This window comes from Pseudophryne corroboree, chromosome 6 (assembly GCF_028390025.1).
Source record: "Pseudophryne corroboree isolate aPseCor3 chromosome 6, aPseCor3.hap2, whole genome shotgun sequence".
NCBI lineage: Eukaryota > Metazoa > Chordata > Amphibia > Anura > Myobatrachidae > Pseudophryne > Pseudophryne corroboree.
Window position 1 is genome coordinate 408,747,926 of NC_086449.1, and position 15,960 is coordinate 408,763,885.

Here is a 15,960-nt window from a genome sequence, read left to right on the forward strand (position 1 = left end):
AACGAGGGACTTAGGGGAGAAGAAGTGAACTCACCTGCGTGCAGGATGGATTGGCTTCTTAGGCTACTGGACACTAGCTCCAGAGGGACGATCACAGGTACAGCCTGGATGGGTCACCGGAGCCGCGCCGCCGACCCCCTTGCAGATGCTGAAGAGAGAAGAGGTCCAGAAATCGGCGGCTGAAGACTTCTCAGTCTTCATGAGGTAGCGCACAGCACTGCAGCTGTGCGCCATTGCTCTCAGCACACTTCACACCAACGGTCACTGAGGGTGCAGGGCGCTTGGGGGGGCGCCCTGGGCAGCAATGAAAGTACCTATGCTGGCTAAAAATACATCACATATAGCCCCTGGGGCTATATGGATGTATTTAACCCCTGCCAGGTTGTCAGAAAAACGGGAGAAGAAGCCCGCCGAAAAGGGGGCGGGGCCTATTCTCCTCAGCACACAGCGCCATTTTCCTACACAGCTCCGCTGCTAGGAAGGCTCCCAGGCTCTCCCCTGCACTGCACTACAGAAACAGGGTTAAAACAGAGAGGGGGGGCACTTATTTGGCGATATTATTATATATTAAGATGCTATAAGGGAAAACACTTATATAAGGTTGTCCCTGTATAATATAGCGTTTTGGTGTGTGCTGGCAAACTCTCCCTCTGTCTCCCCAAAGGGCTAGTGGGGTCCTGTCCTCTATCAGAGCATTCCCTGTGTGTGTGCTGTGTGTCGGTACGTGTGTGTCGACATGTATGAGGACGATGTTGGTGAGGAGGCGGAGCAATTGCCTGTAATGGTGATGTCACTCTCTAGGGAGTCGACACCGGAATGGATGGCTTATTTAGGGAATTACGTGATAATGTAAACACGCTGCAAGGTCGGTTGACGACATGAGACGGCCGGCAAACCAATTAGTACCTGTCCAGGCGTCTAAAACACCGTCAGGGGCTTTAAAACACCCATTTACCTCAGTCGGTCGACACAGACACGGACACTGACTCCAGTGTCGACGGTGAAGAAACAAACGTATTTTCCATTTGGGCCACACGTTACATGTTAAGGGCAATGAAGGAGGTGTTACATATTTCTGATACTACAAGTACCACAAAAGAGGGTATTATGTGGGGTGTGAAAAAACTACCTGTAGTTTTTCCTGAATCAGATAAATTAAATGAAGTGTGTGATGATGCGTGGGTTTCCCCCGATAGAAAATTATTTGCGTTATACCCTTTCCCGCCAGAAGTTAGGCGCGTTGGGAAACACCCCTTAGGGTGGATAAGGCGCTCACACGCTTATCAAAACAAGTGGCGTTACCGTCTCCAGATACGGCCGCCCTCAAGGAGCCAGCTGATAGGAGGCTGGAAAATATCCTAAAAAGTATATACACACATACTGGTGTTATACTGCGACCAGCGATCGCCTCAGCCTGGATGTGCAGCGCTGGGGTGGCTTGGTCGGATTCCCTGACTGACAATATTGATACCCTTGACAGGGACAGTATTTTATTGACTATAGAGCATTTAAAGGATGCTTTTCTATATATGCGAGATGCACAGAGGGATATTTGCACTCTGGCATCAAGAGTAAGTGCGATGTCCATATCTGCCAGAAGATCTTTATGGACACGACAGTGGTCAGGTGATGCAGATTCCAAACGGCACATGGAAGTATTGCCGTATAAAGGGGAGGAGTTATTTGGGGTCGGTCCATCGGACCTGGTGGCAACGGCAACAGCTGGAAAATCCACCTTTTTTTACCCCAAGTCACATCTCAGCAGAAAAAGACACCGTCTTTTCAGCCTCAGTCCTTTCGTCCCCATAAGGGCAAGCAGGCAAAAGGCCAGTCATATCTGCCCAGGGATAGAGGAAAGGGAAGAAGACTGCAGCAGGCAGCCCATTCCCAGGAACAGAAGCCCTCCACCGCTTTTGCCAAGTCCTCAGCATGACGCTGGGGCCGTACAAGCGGACTCAGGTGCGGTGGGGGGTCGTCTCAAGAGTTTCAGCGCGCAGTGGGCTCACTCGCAAGTGGACCCCTGGATCCTACAAGTAGTATCCCAGGGGTACAGATTGGAAATTCGAGACGTCTCCCCCTCGCAGGTTCCTGAAGTCTGCTTTACCAACGTCTCCCTCCGACAGGGAGGCAGTATTGGAAACAATTCACAAGCTGTATTCCCAGCAGGTGATAATCAAAGTACCCCTCCTACAACAAGGAAAGGGGTATTATTCCACACTATATTGTGGTACTGAAGCCAGACGGCTCGGTGAGACCTATTCTAAATCTGAAATATTTGAACACTTACATACAAAGGTTCAAATCAAGATGGAGTCACTCAGAGCAGCGATAGCGAACCAGGAAGAAGGGGACTATATGGTGTCCCTGGACATCAAGGATGCTTACCTCCATGTCCCAATTTGCCCTTCTCACCAAGGGTACCTCAGGTTCGTGGTACAAAACTGTCACTATCAGTTTCAGACGCTGCCGTTTGGATTGTCCACGGCACCCCGGGTCTTTACCAAGGTAATGGCCGAAATGATGATTCTTCTTCAAAGAAAAGGCGTCTTAATTATCCCTTACTTGGACGATCTCCTGATAAGGGCAAGGTCCAGAGAACAGTTGGAGGTCGGAGTAGCACTATCTCAAGTAGTTCTACGACAGCACGGGTGGATTCTAAATATTCCAAAATCGCAGCTGTCTCCGACGTCACGTCTGCTGTTCCTAGTGATGATTCTGGACACAGTCCAGAAAAAGGTGTTTCTCCCGGAGGAGAAAGCCAGGGAGTTATCCGAGCTAGTCAGGAACCTCCTAAAACCAGGAAAAGTGTCAGTGCATCATTGCACAAGGGTCCTGGGAAAAATGGTGGCTTCTTACGAAGCGATTCCATTCGGCAGATTTCACGCAAGAACTTTTCAGTGGGATCTGCTGGAAAAATGGTCCGGATCGCATCTTCAGATGCATCAGCGGATAACCCTGTCTCCAAGGACAAGGGTGTCTCTTCTGTGGTGGCTGCAGAGTGCTCATCTACTAAAGGGCCACAGAATCGGCATTCAGGACTGGGTCCTGGTGACCACGGATGCCAGCCTGAAAGGCTGGGGAGCAGTTACACAAGGAAAAAATTTCCAGGGAGTGTGATCAAGTCTGGAGACTTCTCTCCACATAAATATACTGGAGCTAAGAGCAATTTACAATGCTCTAAGCTTAGCAAGACCTCTGCTTCAAGGTCAGTCGGTATTGATCCAGTGGGACAACATCACGGCAGTCGCCCACGTAAACAGACAGGGCGGCACAAGAAGCAGGAGGGCAATGGCAGAAACTGCAAGGATTCTTCGCTGGGCGGAAAATCATGTGATAGCACTGTCAGCAGTGGTTATTCCGGGAGTGGACAACTGGGAAGCAGACTTCCTCAGCACGACCTCCACCCGGGAGAGTGGGGACTTCATCGGGAAGTCTTCCACATGATTGTGAACCGTTGGGAAAGATCAAAGGTGGACATGATGGCGTCCCGCCTGAACAAAAAACTGGACAGGTATTGCGCCAGGTCAAGAGACCCTCAGGCAATAGCTGTGGACGTTCTGGTAACACCGTGGGTGTACCAGTCGGTGTATGTGTTCCCTCCTCTGCTTCTCATACCTAAGGTACTGAGAATTATAAGACGTAGAGGAGTAAGAACTATACTCGTGGCTCCGGATTGGCCAAGAAGGACTTGGTACCCGGAACTTCAAGAGATGCTCACAGAGGACTCATGGCCTCTGCCGCTAAGAAGGGACTTGCTTCAGCAAGTACCATGTCTGTTCCAAGACTTACCGCGGCTGCGTTTGACGGCATGGCGGTTGAACGCCGGATCCTAAGGGAAAAAGGCATTCCGGAAGAGGTCATTCCTACCCTGGTCAAAGCCAGGAAGGAGGTGACCGCACAACATTATAACCACATGTGGCGAAAATATGTTGCGTGGTGTGAGGCCAGGAAGGCCCCACAAAGAAATTTCAACTCGGTCGATTCCTGCATTTCCTGCAAACAGGAGTGTCTATGGGCCTCAAATTGGGGTCCATTAAGGTTCAAATTTCGGCCCTGTCGATTTTCTTCCAGAAAGAATTGGCTTCACTTCCTGAAGTCCAGAAGTTTGTCAAGGGAGTACTGCATATACAACCCCCTTTTGTGCCTCCAGTGGCACTGTGGGATCTCAACGTAGTTCTGGGATTCCTCAAATCACATTGGTTTAAACCGCTCAAATCTGTGGATTTGAAATATCTCACATGGAAAGTGACCATGATGTTGGCCGTGGCCTCGGCCAGGCGAGTGTCAGAATTGGCGGCTTTGTCTCACAAAAGCCCATATCTGATTGTCCATTCGGACAGGGCAGAGCTGCGGACTCGTCCCCAGTTTCTCCCTAAGGTGGTGTCAGCGTTTCACCTGAACCAGCTTATTGTGGTACCTGCGGCTACTAGGGACTTGGAGGACTCCAAGTTGCTAGATGTTGTCAGGGCCCTGAAAATATAGGTTTCCAGGACGGCTGGAGTCAGGAAAACTGACTTGCTGTTATCCTGTATGCACCCAACAAACTGGGTGCTCTTGCTTCTAAGCAGACGATTGCTAGTTGGATGTGTAGTACAATTCAGCTTGCACATTCTGTGGCAGGCCTGCCACAGCCAAAATATGTAAATGCCCATTTCACAAGGAAGGTGGGCTCATCTTGGGCGGCTGCCCGAGGGGTCTCGGCTTTACAACTTTGCCGAGCTGCTACTTGGTCAGGGGCACACCCTGGCTGAGGAGGACCTGGAGTTCTCTCACTCGGTGCTGCAGAGTCATCCGCACTCTCCCGCCCGTTTGGGAGCTTTGGTATAATCCCCATGGTCCTGACGGAGTCTCCAGCATCCACTTAGGACGTCAGAGAAAATAAGAATTTACTTACCGATAATTCTATTTCTCGTAGTCCGTAGTGGATGCTGGGCGCCCATCCCAAGTGCGGATTGTCTGCAATACTTGTACATAGTTATTGTTACAAAAATCGGGTTATTATTGTTGTGAGCCATCTTTTCAGAGGCTCCGCTGTTATCATGCTGTTAACTGGGTTCAGATCACAGGTTGTACAGTGTGATTGGTGTGGCTGGTATGAGTCTTACCCGGGATTCAAAATCCTTCCTTATTGTGTACGCTCGTCCGGGCACAGTATCCTAACTGAGGCTTGGAGGAGGGTCATAGGGGGAGGAGCCAGTGCACACCACCTGATCCTAAAGCTTTTACTTTTGTGCCCTGTCTCCTGCGGAGCCGCTATTCCCCATGGTCCTGACGGAGTCCCCAGCATCCACTACGGACTACGAGAAATAGAATTATCGGTAAGTAAATTCTTATTTTCTTATGTCATTATGGTTTTTTGGTTTTTTTTTTATATTCTGGCATTTCCGTGCGTCTGTGGAGAAAGCCAGTATGCGCATCATAACTCCTAGTCCCTGCCATGTGTCTGGCTAATAGGTTAAATGCATGACATCCTCATACATGAGAGAAACCGATCAGTGGTTCTCAAACTCTGTCCTCAGGACTCCACACAGGTCACGTTTCCAGGTCACCGGCAGGTGCACTGTGTATCACCAACTGTCACATTTTAAAAATCCACAGGTGACCTGGAAAACATGGGGTGAAAAACTTAAAAGTAAACCTTGTTGTGGCCAACATGAATGACGTGGCCATTTAGATTTATTTAATTTTTTTTGTAATTTTTTTATTTAGTGAATGTTTAACAATGTTTGTTCTATTCTTGTATTGTAGGTAGTGTTATGTGGCGGGTCAGCTCGCATCCCAAAGCTACAGCAATTAATTATGGACTTATTTCCGGAGGTGGAACTTTTAAATAGCATTCCACCAGATGAGGTCATTCCCATTGGTGCTGCCATAGAAGCTGGAATTCTACTGGGCAAAGACAATTTATCAACAGAACTAGATACCATTACCATTGAGTGCTCTTCCAGTGACATATTAGTTAAGGTTTGTTTTACAGGAAACTTGTGGCACTTAATAATGTGAAATAAAAGTCTACTGCAGTAGGAATGTAGTGTTGACGCTAGGCAGTTTTAGCAGGGCGCCACGTCCTGCCTGATTTTTTTTTTAAGGGCAAAACCCGCCCTACCCTTTCTGCGGTGCCCTGCTAAAACTGCCGCCCGCTTCCTGCCCTTACAGCGCGCGGCATCCATTCACGCTAAGAGAGTGCTTGGGGGAAGGCCAGCACGTCCGTAGGTGCTGGGCACGCCTCCAACAGTGACGCCGCTGGCCGCCCACACCCCCTTTTTTTACGTCTGCGGGCTGAACCGCCCACTTTTATTACCCGCAATGACCCCTCCCCCCTATTTTGCATGGCCGTGACCCCTTTTCGCCGCGCGCACACTAGTGCCCCTCTAGGATTCTAGAGTGAACACTAGGAATGCATGGCCTTTCTATGTGTACAGTACGTGTCTATCTCTGTGAATGGATCCAGCATCTGCCTGGTCACCTCAGCAGCTCACCCCCGCCCCCCCCTCCTATCCCAACACCACCCACTCCTGTCCCATGATGCTTACCCTATTCCTCATCTGTCCTTTCGCTGATGTGTGCGCACAGGGCGCACCCAGTGGGAGCTGGACAATGTGATGTGCATGTTAGCTGTAGCATGGATGCATGTGCAAAATGTAATGAAGGGGTTTGCATATAGTCTGGTATTTAGGTTGGATGTATCTTTACAGGAAGCTGATGAGTCTGGAGCTGAGAAGTTCACTATTTTACTGCCATCTGGAACGCCACTTCCTGCTCGTAGACAACACTCATTACAAGCACCTGGAAAGTTAACCTCTGTGTGTCTCGAACTATATGAATCTGTTCAGAAATCTGATGTATCGGACAACTGTAAATTTGCACAAGTAAGACGTGAATTAGTAGAAATGTTAAGTGGTGATCTTTTGACCACAAATTCGTAAAACATGGTTTGATCCAGCTTAAACCATTTCATAAGTCTATTCTTACTGCTTTGGAATGCTAGAATTGCATAGAGTAGAGGTTCCCAAATGCAGTCCTGAAGGCACCCTAATGGTCCAGGTTTTATGTATATTCATGCTTGGCCACATTGGGTTCCTTGAGGAGCGCATTGGGAACCTCTTGAATAGACCATCTTCATTAATAGAATGCTGCTTAATTTATTTCCTCCATCGTATTTAGTGGCATTAGGTAACAAATATCAGTAAAGAAGCAATGCGAGCGATGCAGGGTAACAAATGTAAATATCTAAACAGTGATAAGTTCTGGACTAATTAGCACTACTGACATAGAAGTTGCAGTGTTATATTCGCCATTTATTGTACTTTTGTGGTGATGGCTGCTTTTAAAGGTCAGTACAATTTTCTGTACTTTATATACTGGTCTTACTAAAGTGGACACACAATAAGATTCTGCTATGTAAATTGAACTATTTGTCTCTGTTTTTACACTGGTCACGCTATTCTACTCTGGGTAACTAGTAATATCTCTCATCCGTCCTTGGGGATACTGGGAATCCATTTAGTACCATGGGGTATAGACGGGTCCACTAGGAGCCTTGGGCACTTTAAGAATTTGATAGTGTGCGCTGGCTCCTCCCTCTATGCCCCTGCCTACCAGACTCTGTTTAGAAAATGTGCCCGGAGGAGCTGGTCACATCACTGGAAGCTCCTGAAGAGTTTTCTGCATTTATTTTATCTATTTGTTATTTTCAGGCAGGTCTGGATGGCAACAGCCTGCGTGCTTCATGGGACTTAGGGAGGGAACGGCCCAACGTCTTGAAGGGATAATGGTCCCGTTCCCCGCTGGCAGGAAACTAGTTCCTGAGGGAACAATTTGCAAGTCCCACCACGGCGAGCATACATTCCCGCAGCACGCCGCCACCGCTAACAGAGCCAGAAGAAAGAAGAGTGGTGAGTACTAAGCCGGCGTCCCTGTTAGCAGGTCGCCGGCCATTATGGCGGCATGAGGGTAAGGAGACACACAGCTTCTAAACGTGACGGACTGCGTCTCCTGTAAGGACACAGACGCTGAACAGCAGACACAGTACCCAGACTGGCAACATAGCCATAAAAGGACACATACAGCCATTATAAAAAAAGAGCAGGGACGCGCAGCTCCAGATTACCTCACCGGTACCAGGGGGTCATAGCAGGGGGGGGGGGGGGGGGGGGGAGGAGGGATTGTTAGTGTACTAAGTCTGGGTACTTTGGGTACTTAGTCTGCGACCCGGCTAAGCTTTGCATTAGCGTTAAGGGCGCTGTGTGCTGGTTCCATACTCCCCCTGTCGAGGGCTCTTTGTGGGTTAATTGTGCATTTAACCTTTTCCTGTGTGTGCGCTCTGTCACTATTACAGTATGTCAGGCAAAGAGTGAGTTTCATGTAAGGCAGTGGTCCTCTTCCCCAGGGAGTTCACCAGAACCAGCATGGCTGGACTCCATTAGGGGAATGATTTCCACAATCTCTACTAAGTTATCTCGGAATGAGAAAGAGACGCAATACTTAATTTATGACTGAGTTTATGAAAAGAGACTCAGTACCCAAACCAGCGTCTCCCCTGTCATTTGTTCGCACAAACGCACTTTGGCCCATATCCTGCAGTCTGACTCTGATGATGAGGGGTCAGAAATGGAGGAGGGTGAGGTGGGGGAGGGGACTCTGTTGCAGGGAATATAGGTCAGAGAAGTCCTAAATATCCCTGATAAGATTCCTCACTCTCCTCTGTCACCTTATTTTAATATTAAAAAAAATCCTCAGCCATTTTTCTCTTACGTCCTAGAGGATGCTGGGGACTCCGTAAGGACCATGGGGTATAGACGGGCTCCGCAGGCGATAGGGCACCTCACAAGAACTTTTACTATGGGTGTGCACTGGCTCCTCCCTCTATGCCCCTCCTCCAGACCTCAGTTAGATCTTGTGCCCAGAGGAGAATGGGTGCACTGCAGAGAGCTCTCCAGAGTTTTCTGTTGAAAAATAATTTTGTTAGGTTTTTTATTTTCAGGGAGTCCTGTTGGCAACAGGCTCCCTGCATCGTGGGACTGAGGGGAGAGAAGCAGGGCTGGCTTAACGGTTGGGCTCTGTTTCTAAGGCTACTGGACACCATTAGCTCCAGAGGGAGTCGGAACACAGGTCTCACCTGGGGTTCATCCCGGAGCCGCGCCGCCGTCCTCCTCACAGATGCCGAAGATAGAAGCCGGGTGAGTATGAGAAGGCAGAAGACATCATAGGTGGCAGAAGACATCAGATCTTCATGAGGATGAAGGCAGAAGACATCAGATCTTCATGAGGTAAGGGGCCATTGCTCCCATTCACACACACAGAGCAGCACTGAAGGGTGCAGGGCGCAGTGGGGGGCGCCCTGGGCAGCAATAAACCTCACATTTGTGCACTGACAAGGTAGATTAGGCTGCTGGGCAGTAATTCTACGATCCCCCACCATTTTCTATAAAAAAAATCACCGGGATCGAAGCCCGCCGTCGGGTGGGCGGAGCTTGATCCCCAGCACTAACCAGCGCCATTTTCTCCACAGAAGCTGCATGAGGAAAACGCTGGCTCCCTGGTCTCTCCCCTGCTGAACATTCAGGCTGGAAAAAAGAGGAGGGGGGGCATTTTGAGCGCAGTGAGTGGGAATCTGGTCATTTTATATATAAAAGTGCTATCTGGTCATATTTTTCCAGTGTTATTAAGCGCTGGGTGTGTGCTGGCATACTCTCTCTCTGTCTCTCCTAAGGGCCTGGTTGGGGTTTTGTCCCCTTATAGGTTAATCCCTGTGTGTGTGGGGTGTCGGTACGTGGTGTCGACATGTCTGAAGCGGAAGGCTTTTCCAAGGAGGAGGTGGAGCAAATGAGTGGTGTGTCCCCGTCGGTTGTGCTGACTCAGGAATGGATGGACATGTGGCATATGTTGAATGCAAGTGTGGCATCCTTACATAAGAGGCTTAATAAGGCTGAATTAGGGGGGACATCAGGGGATCAATCCTCGGATTGGACCGACTCACAGGGCCCGTCGGGGTCTCAAAAGCGTCCCTTATCACAAGACACTACTACCGACACGGACTCTGATTCCAGTGTCGACTATGACGAAGTGAAATTGCACCCTAGGGTGACAAAAAGCATTCAGTGTATGATTGTGGCAATAAGGGATGTGTTGCATATTGCGGATGAACCCTCGGTCCCCGACACAAGGGTACACATGTTTAAGGGAAAGAAACAGATTATAAATTTTCCCACATCTCATGAACTAAATGATTTCTTTGAAAAAGCTTGGGAGACTCCGGAAAAGAGACCGCAGATACCCAAAATAATTTATATGGCATACCCCTTCCCTAAACAGGACAGGGAGCGTTGGGAATCACCTCCCACTGTGGACAAGGCCCTGACGCGCTTGTCCAAGAAAGTGGCGCTACCGTCTCCTGACACAGCCGCCCTTAGGGACCCTGCAGATCGCAGGCAAGAGACTACCTTAAAGTGTATTTTCTCTGACGTCCTAGTGGATGCTGGGAACTCCGTAAGGACCATGGGGAATAGCGGCTCCGCAGGAGACAGGGCACATCTAAAGAAAGCTTTAGGATCACCTGGTGTGCACTGGCTCCTCCCCCTATGACCCTCCTCCAAGCCCCAGTTAGATTTTCTGTGCCCGACGAGAAGGGTGCACACTAGGGGCTCTCCTGAGCTCTTTGTGAAAGTTTTAGTTTAGGTTTATTATTTTCAGTGAGACCTGCTGGCAACAGGCTCACTGCATCGAGGGACTAAGGGGAGAAGAAGCGAACTCACCTGCGTGCAGAGTGGATTGGGCTTCTTAGGCTACTGGACATTAGCTCCAGAGGGACGATCACAGGTTCAGCCTGGATGGGTCACCGGAGCCGCGCCGCCGGCCCCCTTACAGAGCCAGAAGAGCGAAGAGGTCCGGAAAAATCGGCGGCAGAAGACTTTCCTGTCTTCAGATAAAGGTAGGCGCACAGCACCGCAGCTGTGCGCCATTGCTCTCAGCACACTTCACACTCCGGTCACTGAGGGTGCAGGGCGCTGGGGGGGCAGCGCCCTGAGACGCAATAAATCGTTAGAAAACCTTTTATGGCTAAAATAAATGCATCACATATAACTCCTGGGCTATATGGATGCATTTAACCCCTGCCAAAACATACAAGAAAACGGATGATAGGCTCCGCCCCTTTCTCGGCGTCCTTATCTCCTCAGCACACTGGCGCCATTTTCCCTCACAGCTCAGTTGGAGGGTGGCTCCCTGGCTCTCCCCTGCAGTCACTACACTACAGAAAGGGGTTAAAAAAGAGAGGGGGGCACAAATTAGGCGCAGTATAAACAATACAGCAGCTATAAAGGGAAAAACACTTATATAAGGTTATCCCTGTATATATATAGCGCTCTGGTGTGTGCTGGCAAACTCTCCCTCTGTCTCCCCAAAGGGCTAGTGGGGTCCTGTCCTCTATCAGAGCATTCCCTGTGTGTGTGCTGTGTGTCGGTACGTTTGTGTCGACATGTATGAGGAGAAAAATGATGAGGAGACGGAGTAGAGTGTCTGTAATAGTGTTGTCACCCCCTGGGGGGTCGACACCTGAGTGGATGTACTGTGGAAATTGCGTGACAGTGTCAGCTTTGTATAAAAGACAGTGGTTGACATGAGACAGCCGGCTACTCAGCTTGTGCATGTCCAGACGTCTCATATAGGGGCTCTAAAGCGCCCGTTACCTCAGATACAGACGCCGACACGGATACTGACTCCTTTGTCGACGGTGAAGAGACGACCGTGATTTCCAAATAGGGCCACACATTGCATGATTGAGGCAATGAAAAAAGTTTACACTTTTCTGATAATATGAATACCACCAAAAAAAAAAGGGGTATTATGTTGGTGAGGAAAAACTTCCTGTAGTTTTCCGGAATCTGAGAAATAAAATGCGTGGGTTTCCCCCCGATAACAATTGATCATTTCTAAAAAGTTATTGGCAGTATACCTTTTCCCGCCAGAGGTTAGGGTGCGTTGGGAAACACCCCCTAGGGGGGATAAGGCGCTCACACGCTTGTAAGAACAAGGGCTCTACCCTCTCTTGAGATGGCCGCCCTTAAGGATCCTGCTGATAGAAAGCAGGAGGGTATCCTAAAATGTATTTACACACATACTGGTGTTATACTGCGACCAGCAATCGCCTCAGCCTGGATGTGCAGTGCTGGGTTGGCGTGGTCGGATTCCCTGACTGGAAATATGATATCCTAGATAAGGACCGTATATTATTGCCTATAGAGCAATTAAAAGATGCATTTCTATATAGGCATGATGCACAGCGGAATATTTGCCGACTGGCATCAAGTATAAGTGCGTTGTCCAATTATACCAGTAAAGTGGTCAGGTGATGCGGATTCCAAACGGCATTTGGAAGTATTGCCTTAAAAGAGGGGATGTACCCCAGGTCGCCTCTCAAAATAAGACGCCGTATTATCAGGCGCAGGCCTGGTTGGCAAGCGGACAAAAGGGTTCCTCTTTTCTGCTCGTGACAGAGGGAGAGGAAAATGGCTGCAGAGATCAGCCAGTTCCAAGGAACAGAAACTCTTTTCCGCCTCTGCCAAGCCCTCAGTATGACGCTAGGGCTTTACAAGTTCAGGCACGGTGGGGTCCCGTTCTCAATGAATTTCAGTGCGCAGTGGGCTCACTCGCAAGTAGACCCCTGGATCCTTCTGGTAATATTTCAGGGGTACAAATTGGAATTCGAGACGTATCCCCCTCGCCGTTTCCAAAGGTCTGTTTTACCGACGTCTCCCGCTGACAGGGAGGCAGTTTTGGAAACCATTCACAAGCTGTATTCCCAGCAGGTGATAATCAAGGTACCCCTCCTGCAACAGGGAACGGGGTATTATTCCACACTATTGTGGTACCGAAGCCAGACGGCTCGGTGAGACCGATTTTAAAATCTAAAATCTAAAATCTTTGAACACTTGCATACAGAGGTTCAAATTCAAAATTGAGTCACTCAGAGCAGTGATTGCAAACCTGGAAGAAGGGGACTACATGATGTCTCGGGACATCAAGGATGCTTACCTTCATGTCAAAATTTACCCTTCTCACCAAGGGTATTTCAGGTTATGGTACAGAACTGTCACTATCAGTTCGGACGCTGCCGTAGGGATGGTCCACGGCACCCCGGGTCTTTACTGAAGTAATGACCGTAATGATGATATTCCTTCGATGGACGATTCCCTGACAAGGGTAAGATCCAGGGAACAGTTGGAGATCGGTGTAGCACTATATCAGGTAGTGTTGCGGCAGCACGATTGGATTCTCAATATTCCAAAATCGCAGCTGGTTCCGACGACTTGTCTTCTGTTCCTAGGGATGATCCTGGACACAGTCCAGAAAGAAGGTGTTTCTCCCGGAGGAGAAAGCCAGGGAGTTATCCGAGCTAGTCAGGAACCTCCTAAAACCGAACCAAGTCTCAGTGCATCAATGCACAAGGGTTCTGGGTAAAAATGGTGGCTTCCTACGAAGCAATCCCATTCGGCAGATTCCACGCAAGACTTTCCAGTGGAACCTACTGGACAAATGGTCCGGGTCGCATCTTCAGATGCTTCAGCGGATAACCCTGTCACCGGGGACAAGGGTATCCCTCCTGTGGTGGTTGCAGAGTGCTCATCTTCTAGAGGGCCGCAGATTCGGCATTCGGGACTGGGTCCTGGTGGCCACGGATGCCAGCCTGCGAGGCTGGGGAGCAGTCACACAGGGAAGGAATTTCCAGGGCATATGGTCAAGCCTGGAGACATCTCTTCATATAAACATTCTGGAACTAAGGGCCATTTACAATGCCCTAAGTCAAGCGAAACCCCTGCTTCAGGGTCAGGCGGTATTGATCCAATCGGACAACATCACGTCAGTCGCCCACGTAAACAGACAGGGCGGCACGGGAAGCAGGGGGGCAATGGCAGAAGCTGCAAGGATTCTTCGCTGGGCGGAGAATCATGTGATAGCACTGTCAGCAGTGTTCATTCCGGGAGTGGACAACTGGGAAGCAGACTTCCTCAGCAGACACGACCTTCACCCGGGAGAGTGGGGACTTCACCCAGAAGTCTTCCACCTGATTGTAAACCGTTGGGAAAAACCAAAGGTGGACATAATGGCGTCCCGTCTAAACAAAAAACTAGACAGATATTGCGCCAGGTCAGGGGACCCTCAGGCAATAGCGGTGGACGCTCTGGTAACACCATGGGTGTACCAGTCAGTGTATGTGTTCCCTCCTCTGCCTCTCATACCAAAAGTACTGAGAATCATAAGAAGGAGAGGAGTAAGAACTATACTCGTGGTTCCGGATTGGCCAAGAAGGACTTGGTATCCGGAACTTCAAGAGATGCTCACGGACGAACCGTGGCCTCTACCTCTAAGAAAGGACCTGCTCCAGCAGGGGCCTTGTCTGTTCCAAGACTTACCGCGGCTGCGTTTGACGGCTTGGCGGTTGAACTCCGGATCCTGAAGGAAAAAGGCATTCCAGATGAAGTCACCGCAAAACATTTTCACCGCATTTGGCGAAAATATGTTGCGTGGTGGGAGGCCAAGAAGGCCCCTACAGAGGAATTTCAACTGGGTCGTTTCCTCCATTTCCTGCAAACAGGACTGTCTATGGGCCTAAAATTAGGGTCCATTAAGGTTCAAATTTCGGCCCTGTCGATTTTCTTCCAAAAGGAACTGGCTTCAGTGCCTGAAGTTCAGACATTTGTAAAAGGGGTACTGCATATACAGCCTCCTTTTGTGCCTCCAGTGGCACCTTGGGATCTCAATGTTGTGTTGAGTTTCCTAAAGTCACATTGGTTTGAACCACTCACCACTGTGGACTTAAAATATCTCACATGGAAGGTGACGATGCTGTTAGCCCTGGCTTCAGCCAGGCGTGTGTCAGAACTGGCGGCTTTATCATATAAAAGCCCTTATTTAATATTTCATTCTGACAGGGCAGAATTGAGGACTTGTCCTCAATTTCTACCTAAGGTGGTTTCTGCATTTCACATGAAGCAACCTATTGTGGTACCTGCGGCTACTAAGGACTTGGAGGATTCCAAGTTGCTTGACGTGGTCAGGGCCCTGAAAATATATGTTTCCAGGACGGCTGGAGTCAGAAAATCTGACTCGCTGTTTATCCTGTATGCACCCAACAAACTGGGTGCTCCTGCTTCTAAGCAGACGATTGCTCGTTGGATTTGTAGTACAATTCAGCTTGCACATTCTGTGGCAGGCCTGCCACAGCCAAAAATCTTAAAATGCCCACTCCACAAGGAAGGTGGGCTCATCTTGGGCAGCTGCCCGAGGGGTCTCGGCTTTACAACTTTGCCGAGCAGTTACTTGGTCAGGAGCAAATACGTTTGTAAACTTCTACAAATTTGATACCCTGGCTGAGGAGGACCTGGAGTTCTCTCATTCGGTGCTGCAGAGTCATCCGCACTCTCCCGCCCGTTTGGGAGCTTTGGTATAATCCCCATGGTCCTTACGGAGTTCCCAGCATCCACTAGGACGTCAGAGAAAATAAGAATTTACTTACCGATAATTCTATTTCTCGTAGTCCGTAGTGGATGCTGGGCGCCCATCCCAAGTGCGGATTGTCTGCAATACTGGTACATAATTATTGTTACCAAAAAGTTCGGGTTATTGTTGTAGTGAGCCATCTTTTATAGAGGCTTCTCTATTATCATGCTGTTAACTGGGTTCAGATCACAAGTTGTACAGTGTGATTGGTGTGGCTGGTATGAGTCTTACCCGGGATTCAAAATCCTTCCTTATTGTGTACGCTCGTCCGGGCACAGTATCCTAACTGAGGCTTGGAGGAGGGTCATAGGGGGAGGAGCCAGTGCACACCAGGTGATCCTAAAGCTTTCTTTAGATGTGCCCTGTCTCCTGCGGAGCCGCTATTCCCCATGGTCCTTACGGAGTTCCCAGCATCCACTACGGACTACGAGAAATAGAATTATCGGTAAGTAAATTCTTATT

General features: G+C 49.2%; 1 protein-coding gene across 1 annotated transcript in view; it reads left to right on the top strand.

Annotated features, from left to right (window-relative positions):
- Positions 1-15,960, top strand: part of HSPA14 (heat shock protein family A (Hsp70) member 14) — a 102,384-nt gene that overhangs the window by 62,919 nt on the left and 23,505 nt on the right. The window contains exons 11-12 of the mRNA XM_063926909.1: positions 5,749-5,964; positions 6,696-6,869. Coding sequence (XP_063782979.1) covers positions 5,749-5,964; positions 6,696-6,869 — 390 coding nt within the window. The remainder of the gene's footprint in view (positions 1-5,748; positions 5,965-6,695; positions 6,870-15,960) is intronic.